The sequence below is a fragment of the Thamnophis sirtalis genome, unplaced genomic scaffold (genome assembly GCF_051295495.1).
Source record: "Thamnophis sirtalis isolate CommonGarterSnake01/CBP01778 unplaced genomic scaffold, rThaSir2_p1.2 scaffold_11, whole genome shotgun sequence".
Classification (NCBI taxonomy): domain Eukaryota; kingdom Metazoa; phylum Chordata; class Lepidosauria; order Squamata; family Natricidae; genus Thamnophis; species Thamnophis sirtalis.
The window spans coordinates 56,444,071-56,470,161 of record NW_028261391.1 but is presented as its reverse complement, the minus strand read 5'-3'; the positions used below and the strand labels follow the sequence as shown (position 1 = coordinate 56,470,161).

At 36.6% G+C, this 26,091-nt stretch overlaps 1 protein-coding gene across 1 annotated transcript; it reads right to left on the bottom strand.

The window, feature by feature from the left end:
* Nucleotides 1-972: 972 nt before the first annotated feature.
* VWA2 (von Willebrand factor A domain containing 2) lies at nt 973-26,017 on the bottom strand. Its single transcript, XM_087725009.1, has 12 exons — nt 25,996-26,017; nt 19,753-19,886; nt 18,632-18,741; nt 13,206-13,400; nt 11,825-11,958; nt 10,217-10,349; nt 9,275-9,330; nt 8,020-8,127; nt 6,051-6,629; nt 4,549-5,100; nt 2,680-2,802; nt 973-1,104 (listed from the first exon to the last, which is right to left on the bottom strand). Exons 1-12 carry the CDS (start codon nt 26,015-26,017, stop codon nt 1,037-1,039), a joined length of 2,214 nt encoding a protein of 737 aa, XP_087581135.1. The 3' UTR covers nt 973-1,036.
* Between the last annotated feature and the right edge of the window lie 74 nt (nt 26,018-26,091).

Sequence of the window (26,091 nt, the reverse complement as noted above, 5' to 3'; positions counted from 1 at the left end):
ACACAGATTAGGCCTCCTCCGAGTCCCATCCACCAGTCAGTGTCGACTGGCAACTACGCGGAGGAGAGCCTTTTCAGTAGTAGCTCCGACCCTTTGGAACGATCTCCCCGTGGAGATTCGTACCCTCACCACCCTCCAGACCTTCCGCAAAGCCCTCAAGATCTGGCTATCCCGTCAGGCCTGGGGTTAAAGATTATAATCCGTCCCCTCCCAAATGATGAATGAATGTTGCTTCTATTTTTAATTACGTATTGTCTTTATATGTCATTGTGTGTACTCCCTTCCCTATACGTTGTAAGCCGCCCTGAGTCCCCTCAGGGAAAAGGGCGGCCTATAAATAAATTTATCTATCTACATCTACAGTATATTTTATTCCTGCTTTGGTCAAGGGGATATAACTCCCTAATTAAAGGACAAAAAATAAAGGATTTGCAGTTGGAATTGGGAGGAAAGAATAGGCCAGCCATGTAAAACCATGCATACAAGTCATTATCTTTGGTGAATTTGCCAATATATAACATTTTATATAAACCAGTAGATCTGGAAGTCATTAAAGGGCTAAAATGTGCCTTAATTGAATTCATCCTGTGTATTTGGAAATAAACTCAGGTTTAACAAAATCAGCCTTCAGTGTTCAAATCTGGATTACTGTGAAAGCTTCTCACTTGTTATAGTCATATCTAGCAACATAAGTATAGCTTTTGTAAGCCATGTCAGAGCTTGTCAAGTTGTACTACAGTTAAACCTTTGATTTATGGCAATCATTATATAGAGGTAATGATGAAAAAATTGTATATCAAACATAAATATGCAATATAAAATATGCTAGATTATTAGTCACCTTATTTTCAATTACAATAAGATACTTTTGTGCAAAACTTTTGAGCTTAGAAACAGCATACTGCTTGCGAATGTATATTTCGCTTCCCTTTCAGTAACTAAAGGCAAAAAGTCCACTTAAGTGCATCTAGTCCATGTGTCGTCGTCGTCTTCTTCTTTTAATACTGATGAATTCTGTATAGCTGCCCCAACCACCTCAATTTAAATGAGTATGGATCATTGCAGGATGTTTCCATGATTGTGAAGTGTCCCTGCTTCGAATTCCTGTATTTTAAAAAAGGAAAAGTAAATGTAATTATTAGTTCTCACAACCAAGTACTTATGCATTCACAACCTAATTAATTTATTAACAAAATATAGGCAACATTACAACAGTGGTGGGTACCGGATCCTGGTGCAATTGGTACAGTGCAATGGGACTAGGCATCCACCACATGCACAGGCGCAACACGCGTGCAGTGCACGCATGCGAACTTACTCCCTGTGCTGCTCAGTGGAGCGTCGTGCAGGCACCATATGCTCCATGTGCGTAAGCACCGATTGGCTCAAATACAGGCAAGGAGGGTGGGTGGAGCATCATACCGGAATGGTACCCGGTGCTCCCAGCAGGCACCGGTACGCCCGTACCGCGGCATACAGATTGTATCCCACTACTGCATTACAAGGTCTATTAGGAGCCTTAAAAGAATTTTAGAGAGACATGAATTCCAACAGAAGAGAATATGTGTAGCTCAGTGGCCCTTGGGGCTCTCTGAGTGCACTGATGATGTTACCTTGTTGGGTAATAAATCTATAAGAAAACAACTAAGCCCAAAAAGCACTAAGGGTCCCACATAACGTCAGGTGAACATGAGCTATGTTTTTCATACTGAGATCTTTTGTGATCAAGTCTTTAAAATATTAAGAACCATTTTTACTAGAATAATATTGCAGAGCCAGTATGAAACTAATGTTCAGAATGATCAGCTTTCAATTGTCAGTCACCTCCTAAAGAGATGCCCTTGAGTTTCCCAGGCTCTTCAAAGCAGATGGTTGGTGTATTCTTCACAGACAGAACAAACTGTTTGCCAGATGCATTTGCAGAAATTCTGCTGCTCAGCAAAACTAAATGACAACCAGCCAATTGTTGGTGTTTTATATCATTATTAAGTTAGCACATCCACTCTTTTGGAATAAAGCCAGCAAGATCTAAGCAGAACAAATACAATTAAAATCAACCCATGTATGCTTTAAGGGACATTGTCATGAATATATTAATTATACTATTTTATTATGCAACATTAAACACAGTGTTACATTTTAGCCTCAAACCCACATATCCCTTTTAGAAATGAAAACCATTGGGATCCCCATATCAACACAACATACCTTGTGTATGGCAGAATCTGAAAATAACATTTAACACAGCACAGTACTTAAGCAAAATGGTTTGCTTGAAATCAGCGTATGTGGGACTGATTGGGGTAGTTTGTAGGGGTGACACAGAAGCATAATTTTACTATATTTTATTTATTTATATATTAAATTATTGTACTTTAGTCCAATTTCATTTTAAATTGCATTTTATCCAATTCCATTTTAAATTATTTTTATCAGATTTTACTAATAATTTGTGTCTGGAGCTCTGCATTTTGATATGGCCAAAGGGATAATAAATAAAGTAGAGTGAATGTTAAATGAAAAACATGAGATATGTTTAGAAATAAAAACTCATTTCCTATTTTCCCAGAGGGTTTCCTTAATTTTTATGTGTGATTGGATTGAGAATGAGGTCAAATAAATAATTAAGATGGCATAGAAGTTCTAAGAAAAATGCCTGCTGATCAAAGCAATACATACTGTTTTCACAATGAAATCCTTCCCAGTCTTGGCATTGACACCAGTAGTTGTCATTTTTAGGGATACAAATTCCAGAATTCATGCAGGGGTTAGGTTTGCAGATATTTACTGGCATTTTGGCTTCTGTAACAGAGAAAATAGAAAACAGTGCTGGCTATTTGGGCACAACTAAGTTTCATCTCTCAAAGCTGCATATCTGGCTTTTGTTGCACTTGTGGTAAATGGAAGTCAGTGAACACACCTTTATGTGTTTGAACGAACTCCCCAATGTGAAATTAGATACTGGAATAACTGCTGGAAAGTAACCAGCCAGGATCTGCAATTTACAGAATTTAAGAAAAGCAGATATATTTGGAGACTATGGGAATTAAAAGGGCCTTAAAAAAAGAATTGTGTAGCTTCTACCACAAATCAAGAGGTTTACCTTAAAGACTAGTTCTATTTATATACCTTGGTACTCAAGTGCTTTGAAACTCATCGAATTTGCTACTCAATGCATTTTGATGTAAAAAGTTTGTCCTAAAATTTTGTAATTGTTTGTTTGGGCTAGAGCTTGTCGGTGTCAGCTACCTTGTGACTCACTACATTACTCCTTATGGAAAAAATGTCTTTGGTACTCATTGTTTTTGGTATTTATCGAAACTTCCGGAATAAATTAACAATAAGTACCGAAATACCACTATATTGGTTTAACCTAATTCAAAGTCAGAGACCAAAGCAATGCTTTATTGCTGAATACAGTTTAGTATTATCCCTTATTTATGGTATATTTCTAAATTCAGAATTATTGTTTAATATCTCTCTCTTCATGACTCATTATATTCCTTTCTTTCCTGATATAGAATCTGATAATTATTACAAATGGTCCTTGTTTAATGATCATTCATTTAGCGACTGTTCAAACTTGCAATAGTACTAAATGAGTAGTACTTATGACTAGTCCTAGAAGTTCTGGCTATTGCAGTGCTCTCGTAGTCACATGATCACAAGCCATCAGAGGTGGGTTCCTACTGGTTCGGCCAAACCGGAACCGGCAGTGACCCAGGCCTGCCATGCCTGTGAACCGGTTCCCTGGTCGGCGCGGCATGTTTTTTATTTTTTAACGTTATGCGCATGCACAGACCTATTTATAGGCAACTGTGCACGCACCGAACTGGCAGTAATGCTGGCAGCAACCCATCCTTGCAATCCAGCTGTTACGTAGTGGCATGGTTTCCAACCATTGCAGCATTCCCTGGTCCCATGTTAGCAATTTGCAATCTTTCCTACCAGCTTCCCACAAGCAAAGTCAATGAGAAAGCTGGCAAGAAATCATAAATTGTAGGAGATCAATTTACTTAACGATGGTAACCAAAGATTGCCAGAACTACCATTGCTAAGCAGTGCAATCACATAGTGTCATTATTTGCAACCTCATCATTTAATGATTGAAATTCTGATCCCAAATACCATTATTAAGCAAGGACTGCCTGTCTCACCATCTACAAATTCAATCCTATCAAAATGTTGTTTCAAAAAGAAAACAAACTTCTCTTTAAGAGAAGAACAAAGTATTTTATCTACAGTATTTCCACAGTTTTATATATATATAAAAATATATATACAGTCATTCATTGTTTAGATTTTAGCACAATCCTAATTTATTTATTGATGAAGTACAGAGTATTTATCATTCTCTTTATTTCAAGTACATTTTTTTTAAAAAAATCAGTAGCTATTTTAAAGTAATTCTTGTTGGAGATGAAGAAGGTTAAATCTAGGTCTTCTCATTAAGCATAGAGCATGGAGCTGACTAAAAAAGAAGGTAAGTTAAGAAAAAACGTTGCCACAATTGTTGGCTGTAAAACAGAAAATAAAAATATACCTTACCATCACACAATTTTTCCATGATAAAGTCTTTCTTATGTCTGAGATCTTCATAAGAAGAAATCCTCACCAAACTGTTAGAAGAGCCTGCAATCCTCAACAAAAGGTCCATTTGTACACTTTCTTTCACAATGATAAGAAGTGATACATCATTACCACGTAGCTGTTGGGCAGGGACTACGGCATCCTCAACTCCAGCTCCACTTGTGATAACTACCACAACTTTTTTCACACCAGGCCTTGCTCCTTTTTGGACAACTGTGACATCATCATGAATATGAAGCAAGGCACTTCCAACTGAGGCAGAGCCACCCGTAAAGGGAGCTTGTTTGATGGCTTCCAGTAGAGCTGAATTAGTAACATGTGTATCTAGTCCAAATACTGTTTGAGGCCTTTTCCCAAAGACAACAAGGCTGACTTGCGTTACATCCCTATTGATGCCAAAGTGGGAAGAGAGACTGCTGACAAAGTTTTTCATCTGGGCAAAGTTAAACCTTCCAGTTGAAGCTGAAGAATCCAGAGCAAAGACCAAATCCAGGGGCTGAGATAGGCAGCCTGAGGAGGAAGAAGAAGTAATCAGCCTTTGAAGAATGTGACTCATTCATGTGGATACCTACAAGTCTTATATGATACAGTAAAGGGAATCACATTTAAGTAAGATTATGTTGGCAGCAGAAGTCTTCCTCTACAGGTTTCTCATTAAGACTGTTTCCATTAGCAAACCATGGAAAAGGTGGCTTCACTTCCTTCTGCAGCTGCAAACATGCACACAAATGACAAGACACTTTATAGGGGAACTGGGATACAAATAAGGTTTTACTCTTAAAAACTTTGATTTCATCAATATTTCAGACTAGAAGTTATAAATCTGGAGATTTAGTGATAACACCGGGAGGTGAGTTGGCAATAAAACAAAATAAAATCTGTATCTTGTAATATCTCAAGGGTTGCATTAGGAAGAACTGAAATCTCAGTGAATTAGGAAGCTTATTCAAAAACTGTCTGCTATCATTACGTATATGTAGCTTATATTGTGGTGCTACTGGAATAAAAGGGGAAAAGGAAGACAGTGTATATCTCTCCGAACTCTTTGGAAAAACAGGGAGATAAATATACAGTAATAAAGAAAATTAACTAATATTTTATTTCATTTTTAATTAAATTTCAATTTTAAGATAGTTAAACACAATTTAAATACATCACTAATCAATACCCTGAGAGACAAATCTAAATTGGTCTATATGACCTCTGACTAACAGCAGAGATTGAAATTAACAACAGCATCATATACACCTTTCAAGTGGTTTAGGAAATGGCAACCTCTTTTTCATTTATTGATTAATATAAGGTACATTAATGTGCTCTCTGCAGTAGCTTTGCTACTGTATTATCTCTCTTTAATGAATTGAAATATATACAACATCCAGCAGGATACTATGTGACACTGAACCAATAATAGATATTTGGAAAACAATTGATATGGTATCTTTATCTTGAATTCTCACCTTGGTTATCAATGCTGCAGATTTTTCTCTGTAATTCAGTAATTTTATTGACTAGATCTTGAGTGGTGGAGTAGATAATTGTCCGCTTTGGATTCCCTGTAATCTCATCCAATTCTCTTCTTAAAACTTCACTGCCAATTGCAATGATAGAAATGCCTTCTTTCCTACTGAATTTAGCTGCTTCTACTACTGAATCCTCAGCTTTTGAATCTGTGAGCAATACGACAACATGGGGAAGATCTTCAGGAACATCAGAAAACACTGGTGGACGCTTAAAGCCTTGTTGTGTAATAAATCGTAAAGCTTTGCCGGTCAAAGTGTTTCCTCCAATGAATTCCATGGAATCAATGATCTTCACCAGACTGAACATATCTCTGTAATCCCCAATTTGGACAATCATCTTGACATCATTGCTATAATGGGCCAGGGCCACATTTTGCAGAGTTTCTGTATTCCACACTACATGGAGAAACTTTTTCAGGAAAGCTTTATAATGCAAGAAGCCTTCAAGAGTAGTGCTGGATGAACTATCCACCAAAAAAAGAAGGTCCACACTGCATTCCGTATTTATATTTGGTGCTGTTTAACAAAATAAGCAAAAACTGTTAGAAACCCAAAAAGAATGCAGAACAAGACGTGACCCGTCAAAAGCGCGGACGACAAAAGCGCGATCGACAAAATCGCGCCTTTGACGTCATCACAGCGCGACGAAAAAGATCGAAAAATTCAAATAAAAATTAATAAAAATTAAATTAAAGCAAGCCGATTCACATAAAGGTAAGGGTTAGGGTTAGGGTTAGGGTTAGGGTAAGGGTAAGGGTTAGGGTTAGCTTTAGAGCGTTAGCGTTAGCGTTAGGGTTAGGATAAGGGTTAGCGTTACGTTTTTCGTTACTTTAACGGTTAGGTTTAGGGTTAGGTTTAGGGTTAGGTTAAGAGTTAGGGTTAGGGTTAGGTTTAGGGTTAGGTTTGGGGGGGTTAGGGGAAGGTTTTAGCTTTATTTTTACATTTTTTCGATCTTTTTCGTCGCGCTGTGATGACATCACAGCGCGCTTTTGTCGAGCGCGATTTTGTCCTACGCGCTTTTGTGGTGGAACCGAACAAGAATCTTCTAAAATAGAATATTGTACAATATATAACTATTAGTAAGGTTTGATTTTGGGCCTGTCATTTTTTAGTTACAGAAATGGTATGCTTGAGCAGAGGGTTAGACAAGAAGATCTCCAAAGTCCCTTTAGTTCTGTTTTTATTGATTGATTCAAATATTTAATCACAAAATGTAACCTAATATGGTATTAGAAAGAACTAAGACTTAGTTCATTGGCAAAATGTAATAAATGATGGATGTGTGTGAGAGATGGATTTCTTGTTCAGTTGTTTATTTAGATTACTAAGTCATAAACCACAGATGATAGAAACATCTTCCAAAATTCAGTATGAATAAAAGCATTAGAATAGGTAAGCAGAGATATAATTAGAAACTCCTTTCGTTTCTGTATAAATGTCCCACACCAGAGAGATTTGAAAAATGTAATTTGGATATTTCATATTAATAATTTTCACTCTCATAATTCCTCCGTCATAATAAAGTATAAATTAAAAATGTCACCCAGACAAAACATACTTCTTATTAACTACAGAGGAGCTGGATAAATGGTTCTATCCTATACAAATATTGACGAGTTTTTGCTTGTTTGGGAAATTAAATCAACATATTCTGCTATCCTGATCATATATGATACAATATATGAAATATAAGATATTTTATTTTGAGGAACGTTCAGATATGGATATTACATACACTAATTCTTAATGTTGATGGTGGTTTAAAACAAACTGTCTAATTCTTATCCCATTCTGCTTTTCCTTATTAAAGAACAAATAATGATAATCAGAGGTTTTTGTACAAAACGGGCTAATGTTACCAACACATTAAAAACAAGATTCCAGTCCCTAAAATAAAACAACATACCACAGTTGGAATCTCCTCCAAATTTCACTGGACAGACACAGTGGTAGCCTTCTAATCCCTCTAGAATGCAAGTGCCCCCATTCTGGCAAGGGTGGGAATCACAAGGATCTAAGTTCAGAAAACAAAGATAAATGGAAGTTTATAACATTGTTTTCCTCTTTCAATAGCAAGCAGCACTAACCTCTAAAAAGCAACACATTTCATAGTATATCTAATTAAAATCTATTACTCCATCACCCCCATTTTGTGTCTACCAGGCATCTCTTATAATTAAGATAGTAAAAATAAAGCAAGAATAAAAGCCCTTAGAATTATGGAACTTTGTACACTGATCGTTTCCCTAGAATCAAGGTATTATAAAGAGATCATAAAGAGATAAATGGATACTTGTCTTGATTCATGCAATTATTTTTATTCCAAACAGAATTTAGTTTGGTTAATAAAAGGGTAATGATTGAGGGTGGATGAATTTTCAAGATAAAGTTTTGAATTTATTAATTTCTTCAGTGTTAATATTTTATTGTAGATTAGAAAAGCTCAAAGGTGAACATGTAATTTTTTTCATTGTAACAGTAAAATACGTATGATCAGTCTTGAGTTGAAAGAACATAATTTATAGCTCAATTAAGGACCTAACACAATTCAACTGAAACTGATTAATATTTTTCTATAATCAAAGAATTTGACTGAAAGAAAGTAAAAATGAAAAATAAATAATGAAGAAATCAAGTTATAAATGTTTAAATTTGTCTGCATGGGGAAAATATGGAATACACTTGATAAATCGGTTCCTTTTGTCCATAGAACATTTTGAATCTAGTGGAGGAACACCACTGGCAGAATGGATGAAGAGTCTATTTTTACTGATGATTGCTCTTCCTAGTGCCCTTGAATAGCTATCCTAGTGCCTATAGAGTTTAGGGATTCTCTAGAATAGTGTTTCTCAATTGTGGCAACTTGAAGATGTATGGACTTCAATACCAGAATTCCCCTTACTGATGGCAGAATTCTGGGAGTTGAAATTCATGTATTTTCAAGTTTCCAGGTTGAAAAACACTGTTCTATAACAATGCCAAATGAGAGGGAGGAAGAAATTTGGGGAAATAATCTCTCTTCTTTGAGGGAACCATTCATGTTGCTAATGGAAAAATACCTTGGATCTCATCCAATTATTAATAGATATGTGCCTTTTTTTCACTTTATCACTTTTATTTTGAAGCAGCTATATTTTAGATTTTAGAGATCTGGACCTTACCTGAGCATATAGTTCGATAGCACGTAGATGGATATTTGATGAAAATGTTTCTCCAGCTTAATTAAAGAAGCCAATATTAAAGAAAATGAAACTTAGATGAGTTTGTATTTGAAAATAGTGAAGCAATGATACTGAATTTAATTAATTAAATTATTAACAATATAATTCTCTATCAATTAGTTTTTTTTAAACAATAACATTCCCCTATTTTTACATTTGTGTACCATTTTTCAGAGGGTGAAAATCTGGGTGCATCTTATACACTGAATACAGCATTTTGGCCTCTTCAAACCCCTCCCCCTTTGCAAAAATGGTCATGCATAGCCTTTAGGAGGCTTCCAGAGTGCTCCTGGGGGCTGGGAAGGGCGAAAATGAGTGAAAAACAGGGGTTTTTTTTGCTCGTTTTTGCCCCCTTCCACCAGTGCACAGGAACACTCTATAAGCCTCCTAAAGGCTATGCATGCCCTTTTTTTTACAAAAAATGGGCCTTTTTGCGAAAAACAGACCGTTTTTTCCTCATTTTTGCCCCAGCCCAGGAATACTCTACAAGCCTCCTAAAGACTATGCATGCCCTTTTATTGATAGAAAGGCAGACTGTTTTGGAGGTCTGCAGAGTGCAAAAACTTTTTAAAAAATTTGTCTCTTCAAAATCTTAGTGTGTCTTATACTCTGCTGCGTCTTATACTCCAAAAATACGGTAGTTTCTGAAAAAAATTGGAAAAGTGGAACAAAGTAGCATTTTTAAAAAGTGCAAATATTTAAATCTTCAGTCTTCTAAACCCATTCGAATCTGCACCTTATGTCCAACACACACACACACACACAAACACTGTATTTGCCAGATTTCTTCCTGCAAAGCCTTGTGAAAGGCCACAGGTCAGAGAAGGAGAAGGAGAAGGAGGAGGGGAGAAAGGGAGGAGGAGGAAGATTAAGGTGACTTACTTGTAGAAAGGGCAGAGTGATGTGCGTACAATATTACTGCTTTGGGATCCTTTCCAACAGAAATAGTTTCCAACCAGTTCTTTTACTCGTTCAAGTGTTTTGCGTTCACAGGGATGAGGTTCAGCCCTGCAAGCTTGTGCAAGAGGCAAGAATTCAGAATCAGTATTAATTGTGTGCGACAAGAAACTTAAGCATACCAAAATAGTGGTGTAACAAATCTGTAGCACTTTGACATTACATGGATAAATCAGATTTAATAGCTTCTAACATCAGGTAACATCTTGGGAAACATGGTTGCCTGAATTTCTGGGGAGCAACTGCCAGTCAAAACAGGTAAGATTGGATTAGATGTCAGGTAGGCTGGGCTGATCTAAAGCAATTTTTAGTGTTTGACAATTAAGCACTTTGTCCCTTGGCAAGTTCTCTGATTTGCAATAACATTTTGATTAAACATTAATACAAGTTTAAGTAAAGGAAAAGGATAGCTCACTCTCATTCTCTCTGTCATTATCTCCAACATACTTATTCAGATGTGCAGGAAAAATCATTCTGAAAATATTTCTATTTGCAGAGACCACCTGTTGGCTACACAGAAAGAAACTGCAACCAGTATCTATACATGTTGCTATTTATGGTATAGCAATTCATGCTCTTTAAAAATCAACTTTCTAAAATATTTGTAATTATTTTTAATATCTGAATCTTAGAGATGGAAAAAGTCATTTAAGCTTCTGAGCTCAATCTTCTGTTTAATAGAGGATCCAAACTAAAGAATTGGCCTTGGTTTTACTTTAATTTACCCAGTAACCTAAACACACCAAATCAATTGGAATTCACTTTCAATAATTTATTCCAATGCTGAATTACTGTTACTGTTGATTCCCCCGCCCTACCATTCAACTAGAATCTACCTTCCTATAACTTGGATCCAATATTCCATGTCCTGCACTCCAGAATTCAATTTTAACTCAGACTACTCCTTTATTGTGCTATGTTGCTGTTTGAATCTTTCTTAGATGCTAGAAAAGCTGCACGACATTTTTCTCCATCAAACAAAAAACTGTGGGAAGGTTGCAAAATAGATAATAACATCATAGGGAATCTACTCTTAATATTCTTCAAATGACATCAGGTAATGAGGCAATAGAAAACAATAGAAAAGCTCCCTTATCCCCTATCTGTCAAAGAGTCATAAAATTAATTTTATTGCCATCTAGAGGTTTCTGGAGTCTGGCTATACCAAATTGACTAAATTAAATCAACTTATATAGAAACAACAACTTTATTGGGAGGGGGGAATGGCACAGTGAAATTGAGAAATGGAAAACAAGGCACAATAAAAACAGAAGGTACTAAATAACACTTAATATGAGTTCTTAAAGTAAACTGAAGATCCAATTCTCAGTGCTCTCTTGTTTTCTTGCAGACTTTCATTACCCAAACTAAGTAACATTATCAGTGCTAGTAGCTAGCACTGATGGCGTTCCATAATTTGGGTAATGAAACATCTGCAAGAAAATAACCAAGCTCAGAGAGCATCAAGGAACTGCCCTTTCAACCCTGAGCTACAAATATTCTTCTTTATTAGTTAACTTAAACTTAAAATACCCAGAAATGCAGCATTGCAGATATCAGAGAGTGTTAGCACGGTATAAAGCCCATTGGAGGCATCATCAGTGTCTTCTGCAAACAGCGTATAGTATTCCACTGGCTCACTTGCTAGTGCATACAATTCTCCCCACCTGCACAAATGCAAAAACTTTTTTAAAAGTACATTGTACATCCTTACACATACAAATCTTCATTGTACAGAATTGGGTCATTCATGCTGCTTATTTTTTTAAAATGAATGGCCTAAGACTCTTCATTAAACAACATTATTTTTGTTATTTACAACAGACAAACATGTAAACTGGTTACAACCCTTAGGCTATCCTTTTTTCCAGTGGGAAGCTTCATTTCATACCTAACACCTTTCTGGCTTTTTCCTTGATGTAGGACATTATGTGCTCAGTTTTAGAAACACTTTTTACTGTACTATTAAACTTTATATGCAATCCTTAACTTACAACCACCATTGAAACTGGAACTTCCATCACTAAGCAATGTAGTCCTTGAGTTGCACCTAAAATGATGCCTTGTTTTGCCAAGGTCATTAAACATATTGCCTACTGATTTAGTTTCTCCCATTGGCTTTGCTTGTGATGGCCTGAAAGGTTGCAAACAGCAATCACATGATCCGAGGACACTGCAACTATTGTAAACACATGGCAGTTGCAAAGTTCCTATATTGTGATCACATGACTGCGGGGGTGCTGCAATGGTTGCAAGTTGAGGACCAATCACAAGTAACTTTTTTTCAGTATCCTCATAACTGCAAATGGTCACTAATCAAATGGTCCTAAGTCAAGAACATCCTTTAGAATTGCTTCTAAAATTTAGAATGAATTTTACCAGTTTCCCAATACTTCAGATTAAAATGTGTCAATATTTATCTGGAGCTGCCAAGGAATGCACTGGAATCTTTGGTATGCTAAAGAAGTAATTAATGACTGAGTTTTAAAAAGAACACCCACTGTTGGTCTTTTAAACTCTCAACGGCAATAAGCTCCTACATAGTGGATCCTCTCTGTCCTTGAAAGATGTGCATGCCAAATCTTCTATCTACTGCAGGACTTCCCTTCAATTCCCTTTAACTACTCTGTTACCCTGAAATAAGACCTCCCTGGATAATAAGACCAATTGGGGGGGGGGTTGAGCATATGAACTAAACAAAGCCCTCCCCCTAAAATATTGCAACACAGCAGCAGCCATGAAGTGACCACGCTCACCGCCTCCTGTACCTCAAAAATAATAAGAACTCCCCAAAAATAAGGCCAAGTGCTTATTTCGGGGGTGTGTGTGTCAAAATAAAATAAGACCCTGCCTTATTTTCAGAGAAACATGGTATTAAGTGGCAACAGCAATGGAACATTCCATGTCAACTTACTTTGGGAAGTTGACTCCAATTGCAAACACTGCAATCCCCCTTTCTTTTATCTGCTGGGCTAAGGTTGACACGTTGTCCTGAGATCTCCCATCAGTTAAGATTATAAGGATTTGGGAAACTGATGAGTTCCTGCCTCCACGGAATCCTTGTTGAAGAATGTGTTTTAGAGCAAGACCTGTTTTTGTTCGCCCACCTCTAAAGCAAGAAAAGCAAGCATTAGGAAAGCTTCAGGCACCCAGTTTTGTCTTCTTAACTTCTGATAATTCCTTATTAAGATCTATACATAACATATTTTTTCAAAAGTAAAGTGGAAATGAAATGTTTTATAACTATGGCATACACATATGCACATTCAATTATATTTAAACAGCTTGACAAAGCTAATAGTTCATTTTTTTATCAAAGAAACAACTACTCAGGATCTCTTTACTGAAAATATAGCTTTCTTATGAACATGGTACTTTATGTTCCCTGATATTAAACAATATAATTTTGCTTATTTGTTAAACTTCATTAAAAATGCTACTACATTGGGAGTTCAATCTGAGAGTTACTACTAAGGACAGTAAACTCCTGGCAGTTTCTTGGTTCTAATCATTATGAGAATTTCATTTATTTTTCCTATGTTGAAGGTGATCAGACATATTGTCACTTAGTAAACAAAAAATTATAGTTGGATGTTCATCTTCAAAAAATACTGGATTTAGGAAAAACTATTAAAAATGGATGGTAAATTATTGCACAAGAGATGGTAGATATCTCTCATTTAAAGATATTTTATTACTTCAGACAAAATACATTATTATCAAGTAAGATAAAGGGATGAAAGATTAGTCTGGTAATATATATTAATCAAACTGCATCAATAAATTGAATGCACTTAATTGGATAATACATCAAATTGAATGTAGGAATTTATTACAATCACAGCCTCATACATTATTTAGGATTTCCATGTTCAGATAATATTGGGAAGCAGTTTTGATATATTTAACTATAGGAATTTTTATTAAGAAAATAAAGCCATATTTTAGCAAATAAATAAACAAATAAATAAAAATGCATCTTATTGTAATTGTCTTCACAGCAGTGAAGTTCATTTGTATTATTTTGAAGAATAAACTATGATTGTACAATCTGCAACATCTTTTTTCAGTTTTTAATCTCCAGTCTTGCAGTTCTACTTAAAATCTGAAAAAGCTTGAACAAAATGGAGAAAGAGGAGGGGAAGGAGGGAGGAAGTGAGAGAGAGAGAGAGAGAGAGAGAGAGAGAGAGAGAGAGAGAGAGCAAGATCTGTATAAAGTATTAATTAATTCAATATGTTAACTAATAATCAGCATACATAGAAATAAATTCACATAAACATAGATGTAAATTCTGTAACAGAGATAGGACTTTTGTTGATGTGGTAGATTTTAACAGTTGTCAGATAATGTCATTTGTAAATCAATTTCAGACAGGAATCTTTTATTATCTTTGACCATTTTAAATTTATTTCTAAAAACATCTTGTTTCCATAATTGATATTTGTATTTCTAATAATTCATAGTTTTGTTTGGCTTTATTTAAAAAATAAAATACAACCTCCACATTCATTATAAATTAACAACCCATAAAGTTTGGTAACTGTGTTTTTGGTGCTTTTTTTACACATTCCTTTTCAAATAAGTTTTAAACTGCCTATTAAAGTTAATTTACTTTGAATCTGAAGTATCTGTGGTCAACTTTTGCCCTTTTGTTCAATATACAGTATTTATAGTATAAATAATACATACGCTTGTGTGTTATTTATACTTTTTATTCTTTTTGTCATTTTAATATTTTTAAATGACATTATCTGCCCTAAGAACGTTGATTATCAGAAACTATAATATAATTATTATAATTATTATTATGTTTCATAAGCTATGATTTCAAGCTGTTTATATTTATTCCTTCACATCCTTTCATAGCAGTAGAAACAAATCATGTAATTCCCTTCATTTGTTGTATAATGCTATTTATTCCCTTTTTCCTAACATGTGGGAAAAATATACGTATATTAAACATCTTGAGAAAAATAACTATGCAATTGTATGAATGTAGGGGAGACAGCTAAAACAACTGGACAATAGTCTCCCTCTGGTTACCTCCAAATGGGAGTGACTGTTTGAGTGTCCTGGGGAAGGGGGGAGAACTAGAGTGACAATGAGTAATTGAGTTGCAGTTAGTCATTGCTTTAGCCCACACCAAGAACTATTTCCAAATCCAACAGCATCATGGCATGCTCTCTTGTCTCAATCCAGGAGAAAACAATTATTTCTACCAGCCAGTCTCTTATAGCAGAGGTGTCAAACTCGATTTCATTGAGGGCCACATCAGGGTTATGTTTGACCTTGAGGGGGCCCAGGGGGGCGTAGCCAGGATAGGCATGGCCAGCTCAATGTCGCTCTTGTTGGAGATGCCTGTGGTGGCCTGCCAACGAAAATGGACTCCTGAGCTCCATTTTTGGCTGCAACAGCTTCCTGCAACCCTCTGCCAACAAAAACAGAGCTCAGGAAGGTCACCCATGGCCCTTGTAAGCTTCATTTTCAGCTGCCACGACCTCCTGCTGCTCTCACAAGCTCCATTTTCCTTGGCAGAGGCACCATGGGCCGGTCCTTTGCTGTTTCCAGGGGTGTCCTGTGGAAGTTTGACACTCCTGTCTTATAGCCATTTATCCTTCTCTTCTTTTCTATTGCAATGAATGTTAAGTTTTAATGACTTTTCAAGATATAATGGAGAAAGTAGAGTGAATAGGTATGAGAATCAAGGAGAGACATGCAGGAGAATTGCAGCTGCCTTGATTGCCAAAACAATGACTAGTCTGAAAGGGAAAACAACTGCTTTACAATTATACAAAGTTGGTTCATATCTATTATAACAGGGGAAATAGCTACTTCCTGGAGAGAAGAATGAAGCTGCACAGGAGATAGTTCACTCCTGGTGAATAAAAACCCAGATGTTGATTTGTGGGTGAAAATTTTTCCTTGTTCCTTTAAACACAATATACTATATTGATATATTTAACTAAAAAGCATAGGGTACCAGAATTATGCCTACTTTATGAATTGTGTTGATCTCTCCTTGAAGGAGTGGCTGTTTTCCAGCAATTGTTCAAGATTCAGTGCCCATCTGGCAGGTGTGGTTTCATATCCATCCCCAGACTTCCTTTTCAACAGGGAATGAAAGTCAGTTCTAGGAGTCCCAGAAATTAAGTGCAGCTTTCAGAAACCCATTTGGATTGTACCAGCTGATTAGAAGATTTTTGGCAGCCACAAAACTTTGTATTATTCTGCTTAACAAAAAGGGATCTAGACTGGCAAGAATAGGAGGAAGAATGGAAATGCTAGATGCTTGAGCAACCAAAATAGAACACAATTTAGTGCTTGGGGGATCAGATTTCCATCATGCAGATCCATTTTTACACAAATGGATATGAATAATACAAAATACTTATACTGTATATCCACAGCAAATTGTATCTGGTGCTAGAACATAGTGACAAAATTAATTTACAAATATAAAAAAAAAAAGACCAAACTTCTATTATGTCTTTTGTGAAGGCAAGTTTAAGTTGTCCTAGTGAGTAGTTTGATGGTGATACTGATCTGTAAGTCAGAAAGCATCTGAGGTTCCTACTGTTTGCTAATTCCAAAGGGAATTATTTTATTATTCTTTTATTAGTAAGCCCAAATGGGTTATTAATTCCGCAATAGCATATGAGTGACTAGTCATATTGAATTTTGATAATCTAATCAACTTTCTTTTGCTCATTATAGTATTAGCTAGGTTAGTTAGTTAGCTATGCATCCTTTCAGAATAGTAACATATCATATCATATGAGATAAAGGAACAGAAAAGAGCTCACCGATATCACTTATAATAGTATGACCCAGAGTATGCAGTTTGCAATTAAAATTAGAATAACATTCTAGTACTTTGGCCTCGATTGGAGTCTATGGAAAAATAAATAAATCACTTTTATAACAAAACGTTCTTCCTCATAGTTCAGAAATGGACCCTAAAATGTTTATTTATTTTGAAAAAATGAAACTAGTTCCATCCACTTTTTATTTCCTGGTGTATTCAGCATTTGATCACACACTTGCTTTATGGTGCTTAATGCTTTAAATTACACATTTCTCTCTATAACAGCTTGTAATTTTTAATACTCTAAATTCCTGCCAAAATTGTCTTTGAACTCTTTTTTTAAAGCTTTTCCTTTATTCTTGCTCTCTGCTGCATTATTCTAAAGTTCCATGTCAGGAATGCATCAACAAAGTTGTGGTGGCAGTCATGCTTTTCCTGGCCAGCTGCATTTTGTCAATTGCCATCATTTTCCACCTCCCAAAACCTAAACTCACTGAACAGTTGGGTTTAGAGTTGCATTCTGTGATAAAGTCCGTATCTTTAAACAGTTCTCCACTAATTGATGTACTAGAATTGTAATTCTTAGAAACCGGGAAGCTTAGTCCGATACTATTTGAGTGGGGAAAAGTTCTTTTATTCTTATTCCTCCAAGCACTGGTCTGAGATTTCTAGTTTTCAACCCAGTATATCTCGAGTTCATCACATTGGGACATTATCTTAGAATATTATAGATAAAAGGTTTGCTTATAGATAAAAGGATTTTAAATTTACAAAACTCTCAGGATATTTTTTCTATACTTGCATGTTAAATATAACCATAAAAAAGCTAATATGCAGACCCATGTTGTTAACATGCCATTGGAAAAACTGTCTTACTGAATTGTTGGTAGCAACTATGTATTTATACACATAGTTCACATAGGCTGAGACTAAGCGACAATAGGATAGAATTGAATATAGTAGGTATACAGATATAATTTCAACGCAATTCCTACTGTTCTTTATCCTGTGGTTGAAATGTGGCAACATGACAACTTAAAATCTCCTTTTAATTTATATAACAGAGAAAACAAAAACACAGGACAGCATAGGAACATATAAAAAATGATTGGATGATTTGGAGAAAGTAGCTAATACAGGCCCATCAGAAAAATGGAAATATTTATGGCTAATGAGAAATAGGATGCATGGCGGAGAGCATGTGATATTGTACTAGGACTAAGGACAGCCAGTGTCAGCCATAGAAACTAATGGGGAGATTTTGAGCATTAAAAGATAGCTAATATAAATTGATAAGAGAAATTACAGACTTATTAATCATATGATACAATTTTTAATGTTTGAGTAAACTTAGGGAGATTCCATTTGATATCCCAGAATGTCATTTTACTTTGAAAGAACTTTCTTTAAACAGAGATTGGATACCTGTTCATCTACAATTTTTGGTTGATATCACATGACCTTTGAGCTCATTTAATGCAATTAAATGATTCAATGATCCAGAGCAAGAGTCCAAATACGAAATCTATCTTACTTGAACACAATCTTCTTGAGTTGAACTTTTATCTCATGCTTAGTGAAATATGCATCCAATGGGAATTCCAAGCGAGGAGTGTTGCTGAATTGTATTGCTCCAACTCTAACCTGAAAAGGTAAGATAAAGTTTGGGTGGTCTCAATAGGCTAAGCTACAGAAACTTAGAAATAAGCAAATTAAATTTCTTCTCCTCTTTAAAATTTCCTTTGCTCCTGATATTTTCCTTTCCTTCTAGTTAGGAAGCATAGGAAACTATAAGCAACATTGTCAAAGGAATAACATTCAAAGGGGAAGAAGAAAACAACAATACACTAGCCAGCAGAGGCAATGGTGGCAAATTAGAAACACAAGTCTATTGTAAAACCACCATACTAATCAAATACTGCCCTATCAAATTCTCAAAAGAGCCCAAATTCTCAAAAGAGAAACTGTGTAAGAACACTACTTAGCCAAGTACAATAACACTGCAGCAACCCTGAACACCAAAAAGAAAAAAAGGAAGCAGATCATCTCTACATTTTCAAAGGAAATGGAAATAGATGGATACCAGAGGTGGGTTGCTTCCGGCATTACTGCCGGTTTGGTGGGCGTGCAAAACAAGCAGTAAAGAACACTTCAATCAAGGAACTACAAACAGTAAATAGCAGTCTAATCAAGAAACCAAGAATACTTCCACCAACACTAACAGGGCAAACCACTAGTATATAAACAGAGAGAAGCCCCATTCCATTCTAGCACTGATAATGTTACATAGTTGGGTAATGAAATGTCTGCAAGAAAACAACCAAGTTCAGAGAGCTCTGACAACCCCACATTAGATAGGGCTGCACTGTGAAGTGGTTTACAGCCCTAAGTGCTATTGCTATTATGATCCAGACATTTCTGTAGTTGGGCAGCATTAACAAATACAATAAAAATTAAAAAAATTTTTAAAAAAAAGTATGCCCCACCTACCTAAATGGAGAACAGTATAAAAATACCACCTCCTCCCAATAAAGATAGAAGGAATGAAACGTTTCAGAGAGAAATTGTTCTTTCCAGATTCATTACTCACAGATCCCTAGGTTAGATTTTATTGCAATGCTGTTAGTGTTGTGAGAAATATATGAGTATACTTACCTTTTCTGGGCTGATGTCCAATGCATCACAAAGCTTGATTGTCAGATATTTTGACCTTTCAAAGCTTGCTTTGCCAATGCTATAGGATCCATCTAACAGAAATAAGATATCGACTGGAGCAGAGCAATTCATTACTGAAAAAAGACAGAGGCAATTTCTCATAACCTTTAACTTTAACATTTTGAACTGTTCTGCTGTTTTGGGATCATGAACGGGGGGGGGGGGGTCAGAGAAAGAGAAATGAACACTAAAAATAAAGGTCACTATTAATAACATTTTTATAATACAATAAATAACAAGGGAAAGAAGAGGAAATCCAGCCATCGCTGCATTTACTATCTAAAATATAAAGCTTCTATATTATTATATATTCTCAACTATCAGGTTAATCTAGTAGGTAGGTTTATAAGATTACTTGCTAAGCATTATTACATGCCAATATAATATATCTTTAGTGTTTTTGATCATTGTAACATCAGTTGTAACAAGTAGGTGGTGTAGGAGTCATGTTTCAGGCTTCCTCTCTGAGGCAGTATCATCTAATGGGATCCCGGAGATATTTTTGTTAATTTCCCTTTCCTTTGGAAGAAGCTGCCCCAAGCCCCAAGGTTTGTGCAGTAGGACAAGAAACAATAGATGAAAACTAATCGAGGAGAGATGCAAGTTGCAATTAAGAAGTAACCTGCAATTCAGGAGTAACTTCCTAATGGTGACAACAATTAACCAGCAGAACAGCTTGCCTTCAGAAGTTGTTGGTGCTTCATCATTGAAGGTTTTTAAGACAAGTGACAGCCACTTGTCTGAAATAGTATAGGGTCTGCTGCTTGAGCAGGGGAATGGACTAGAAGATCTCCAAGGTCTATTCTATTCTATTCTATTCTATTCTATTCTATTCTATTCTATCCTATCCTATCCTACCCTACCCTACGCTACCCCACCCCACCCCACCCTACCCTATCCTTGTCCTATGCACTAGACCAGTATGGCAATTGAGTCTGTCCTGCTGGAAGATGAGTTAGTCTCAGTTGTATGTGTATGGTGTAGCTGGCTCATTTGATTATATATATTATTCCTTTGTTCAATTTTGACTGCTTTTGATTTTTATTGATATATGCCAACCAGACTCATTAATTTTGAGTTGTGTAGCTTCACCAATTTCTTTAATGAATAAATAAATTCCAACTAGCTTTCCCCTTATCTCTCCTAACCATCACAATTAAAAATCCTGAAAATGTTAGAGATCATTAACCTGGGCTTCAGTTTAACAAATCTCCTCATTCTAGTATCATCCAGCCTTTCCCTCAACTCAACTCCCAGCCTTTAGCTGTAGCAATATGCAATAGCAGTTAGACTTATATACCGCTTCATAGGGCTTTCAGCCCTCCCTAAGCGGTTTACAGAGTCAGCATATCGCCCCCACAGTCTAGGTCCTCATTTCACCCATCTCGGAAGGATGGAAGGCTGAGTCAACCTTGAGCCGGTGAGATTAGAACCGCTGAACTTCAGATAACAGTCAGCTGAAGTGGCCTGCAGTACTGCACCCTAACCACTGTGCCACCTCGGCTCTTCAAGCTATCCCTGAAAAGTACCAATTAAGAGAAGACTGAACCATATAGTTAAAAATAGCTCCTAGACAGTCTGCAACTTTCCCCCTATCTAAAATGTGACAAGCAACCCAATACCTTCCAGATAATTCTGAGTTCTGACCCAGAATATATCCCATGGAAGTTGTGGAATCAGAGTTAAAGACATCTGAAAAGCCTAGCCTAAGGAATGTGGAGATTTTACATGAAATTCTTGTGGTTGAATATTACTGCATTTTATTCTTCCAGATATTCAACTAGAAAAGTTTGTTATTGGGAGGACTAAAATGGAACCATTCTGAGAACAGCAGCTGTTTCTAACTAGACACAAGATATTATTCCTTTAGGTGCTTAACCAGTTTTTCCTCATGTACACAATATGCATCACACTAAGTCATGTTTTATTAAATAAAGTCACAACCAGTTGAGTTTCAATAACACGCTAAACCATTATCTAAAGCAGTGTTTCTCAACCTTGGCAACTTGAAGATGTCCGGACTTCAACTCCCAGAATTCCCCAGCCAGCATTCGCTGGCTGGGGAATTCTGGGAGTTGAAGTCCAGACATCTTCAAGTTGCCAAGGTTGAGAAACACTGATCTAAAGCTACAAATCATAATGAACAGATTTATACAGCACAGTTATTCAAAACCAAATCAAGCCATATTATTGTTTAACACAAAGGGAGTTCCTTACCCCTCAGTTTTTAAAAAGAGAAATATAATTATTGTAAATCCTTTCTGGATTTAAAAGGTTGTTTTAGCTGTGGGTCTGAGAGATCTGTAGTTATGAACATTAAGTTTTCTTGTTATAGTACAATTCTTTTATAATCTGCAGATCAGATATCTGAGTTTTGGTTGATGCAAGCTTCATACAAACTTCATGTTTCCCTGAGATAATGTCCTGGCTTTACCTGAACAAGGACAAACTTGCTTGCAAAATAATTGCTTGCTGCTCCAAAGACTTATGCCTCAAGATAGAAATCTCATGTTTTTTTAACAGATGAATATAAGATTGTCCTTATATAGGGAGGAGCCCATGAAAACACGCAAAGCACAAATATGCCTGGGAGAAATTGGTTTTCGTCATTGCAGACAAAAAACTGGGAAAGTTTTTTTCCCAATTTTTTAAAAACATAAATAGAAACTGCATAACATCAGTGACTAAGGCAGGCAACCTTAGTTTAATGCTTTCTTTGTTACACTAAGGGATCATCATTCTAATCTTTGATTTCTCAGAATTATTCAGATTTATAAGGCTCAGACCAAAAAAAGCTACAATTGTGCCTTAACAAAAGCTTCATCTGGTCCAGAATATAGCAGCATCTGCAGTCTTAGGCACACTATGCTATATCTACGTCAGTGGTGAAATTTTATTTTTTTTACTGCCGGTTCTGTGGGTGTGGCTTGGAGGATGTGGCAGGGGAAGAATACTGGAAAATCTTCATTCCCACCTTACTCCTGGGGGAAGAATATTGCAAAATCTTCATTCCCATCCCCGGCCAGAGGTGGTATTTGCTGGTTCTCCAAACTACTCAAAATTTCTGCTACCAGTTCTCCAGAACCTGTCAGAACCTGCTGAATTTCACCCCTGATCTATGTAATACTGTTCCTGTATCAGTTTCATAGACTCCCTAGGCTGATAGGTGTAATTCAAGATGCTGGCCTTTATCTTTAAAACCCAATATGGCACAGGATGAGGTCACCTGTTTCAACTGTTTCTATCCCACCAGATCTTACAGAGTGGACATGTTGTGGATACTATAGGCAAAACAGTGTCACCTGATGGGCCCCAGGAAGTATGATTCCTTCATTACGGTGCCTGCATTATGGAACAGCTTCTCCCCTCTAAATACAGCTTTACTTTATTGATCTTTCACATAGTTAAATAAGGTCATCCCCCAGTCCTTAAGGTCACAATGTTTTTAAGGTGGGTCTGCTATGGGCAATGTGAATGGTAGCTTTTGTGGTTTTACTGAGTAACAATATAGCTTTATTTGGTTTATTTTAGAAAAGGATACTTTGTTTTTATTTTGTTTGCTGCCTAGGGTTTCTTGGCTACATTTATTTATTTATTTGACTTGTACACCACACATCTCGCCTAGATGGGTGGTCATATAAACTGGATAAATAAAATAAACAAATGAAAATACAAACAGAAATAATCTCTTCTGGACAACACATCATTATCTCTAGAACTCAAAAGACAAACTATGTGATTGTATATATTTCTCTTCAAAAGTAAAATAAGAGAATTGGACTGCATATAATGTGAAACAGGAATTTATAAAGGTAAAAAATAAGTCCTTAATGCCCACGGGAGGATGTATTTAATGTCTTAGAAATTGACCTGATTGATCACATTCTGATTACCACTAGGTGTTGGAGCTGAACAACATTTTAGAGTGTTCAGGAATAAGTCTGGTGCTTTTTAAAGTGGTTGCTTTTTTCTTCGACCTGTTGCTTTAAAGAAGTGGCCCACAGGATTTTCTTAGAACCAAGCTGAAAGTATTACAAGCCCTACTGTATATTGATGAAACCCAAAATAAGTAATTTAAGAAGCAGTTGCAAAGGAGAAAGAATAATTTGTAATAATAGGAAATAATTAAATATGTATGGTTTTTTAGTGAAAAGGATAGTACGAATACCATATTTTTTATACCAAAATATAAGACACACCAAAGTTTTGAAGAGGTAAATTAAAATAAAGGTAGGTAGGTAGCAGTGATGTGCGGTGAGGTTTATGGCTGGTGAGGCAGCAATTTTTTTAGACTTGTGGACTTCAACTCCCAGAATTCCACAGGCAGGCATGCTCAGTTCCGATTTGTTTTTCTCCTTTGCTAAATAAGTTTCCTTCTTTCTTTTTCTTTTTCTTCTACCTTCCCCTCCTTCCTCCATCTCTCCCTCCCTCCCCCCTCTCTTAAACACACACACACATGCACACACACACACAAAGTTGCACCAGGATTCAGAAAATTTAGGGTTTCCTCCTCAGCCTATGTTAGCAATAACACTAGCAGTATTTTGGCTGGCAGGTGTAAGTAGAAGTTCATTCTACTGAAAACATTGTTTTGCTTATGATTGGATAATTAAAATTTCAGAAGACCAAAAGGCATAGTATTAGGGTGTTACATAGTGCATAAACTAAAGAACTGTCTCAATATGCTTCTTCCCCCCCTCTCTCAAACACACACACACACACACACACACACACACACACAAAATTGCACCAGGAGGATGAAGTTTGAATTCCTTCCGTTCCCTCTAACACACACGTACCTTTCCCAGCTCTTTCAGAGAGGATTTCAACTCTGCTGTTGCCTGCCATCATAAAAAGAAAAAAAATGTAAAAGGAAAAAGGCAAGAGCTGAGGTCAGGCTGAGCTAGTTGCTGCCAGAGTCACTGTGGATGACTCTGCTTAACTGTTTAAAAAAGCCTCTAAAAAAGCACCCTCTACAGGAGGAGGCAAGAGAACGACGTGCCTCATCTACGTCAGGAATTTTTCGGCTTTTAACCCTTGCTTAACTCTGCTCGAGTAATCATAAAACGCCAGACTAGATGAGGCACATTGTTCTCCTGCCGCCTCCTGTAGAAGGCACTTTTTTAGAGGCTTTTTTAAACAGTTAAGCACTAAGCAGAGTCATCCATGGTGCCTCTGGCAGCAACTAGCTCAGCCTGACCTCAGCTCTTGCCTTTTCTTTACACTTTTTTTTCTTTTCATGATGACAGTGGTGAGGCTCTGCCTCCCCTCCTCCCCTGACTACACATCCCTGGTAGGTAGATAGAGGGAGAGGGGGGGGGGAGAGAGAGAAATACACTAGGTAGGTAGGGAGAGAGAGAGTAGGTAGGCAGATAGAGGGATAGAGAGATAGAAATACAGTAGGTAGGTAGCGAGACAGAGAGAATAGGTAGGTAGGTAGTTGTTTCCAGGTGTATTTATCCATGTGCTGGAGAAGGAAATCACTGACAACCTGCAGCACCTAAGACTTGTTTCTGCAGGCACAGCACTTGATCAATGTAATTCTCATCAATCACTCTAACTAAAGAGCTTTCCGAAAGGGGGGGGAGTTTTTGCACTCTGCAAACCTCCCCAAAATGGCCCATTTTTCACAAAACCGGCCTCATTTTTTTCAAATAAAAGGCATGAATAGCATTGGGTGGGGGCTTGCAGAGTGCTCCTGGGGGGGAGGGGCAAAAAAGAGCAAAAAACCAGCCATTTTTCACGAAAATGGGCTGTTTTTTTGTCAGAAAAAGTGCATGCATAGCCTTATGAAGGCTTATAGAATTCTGCCGGGGGCTGGGGGGAGGGGCAAAAAATTGCCAATTATTTGCTCATTTCTGCCCTCCCCAGCCCCTAGGAGCTTCTTGAAAGCCTCCATAAGGATACACACAGCCATTTTGGTGAAGGGGGCAGGGCTTTGGGAGGCAAAAAAATGCTATATTCAATGTATAAGACACACCCAGATTTTCAGCCTCCTTTTTGAGGAAAAAAGGTACATCTTATACTACGAAAAATACGGTAACTACTGTATACAAATGAAATACTTACATTGGGAAGCGGCTGAAATCTTCTCAATTATTTCTTGACTGACTTGTAGGTCTTGGATACTCCATGATATAAATACTGCAACATTAAATAACAATCGAAACTGTCAACACTTACCAACATACTTCAAGAAAATCATGTCGTACCATTCTTTTCAAATGTCTGCCAAAAACCATGACATCCATCTGGGGTTTGAACCTCATTGTAACATTA

Bases quoted from the DNA above. Each gene is read 5' to 3' on its own strand.
- VWA2 (XM_087725009.1), bottom strand. From the start codon at position 26,017: ATGATTTTCTTGAAGTATGTTG. The intron at 19,887-25,995 runs GTAAGTGTTGAC...GTCTTTTTTCAG, and splicing joins GATTTTCTTGAAGTATGTTG to TAATGAATTGCTCTGCTCCA. The intron at 2,803-4,548 runs GTAAGGTATATT...TCTCTGTTACAG, and splicing joins CATGGAAAAATTGTGTGATG to AAGCCAAAATGCCAGTAAAT.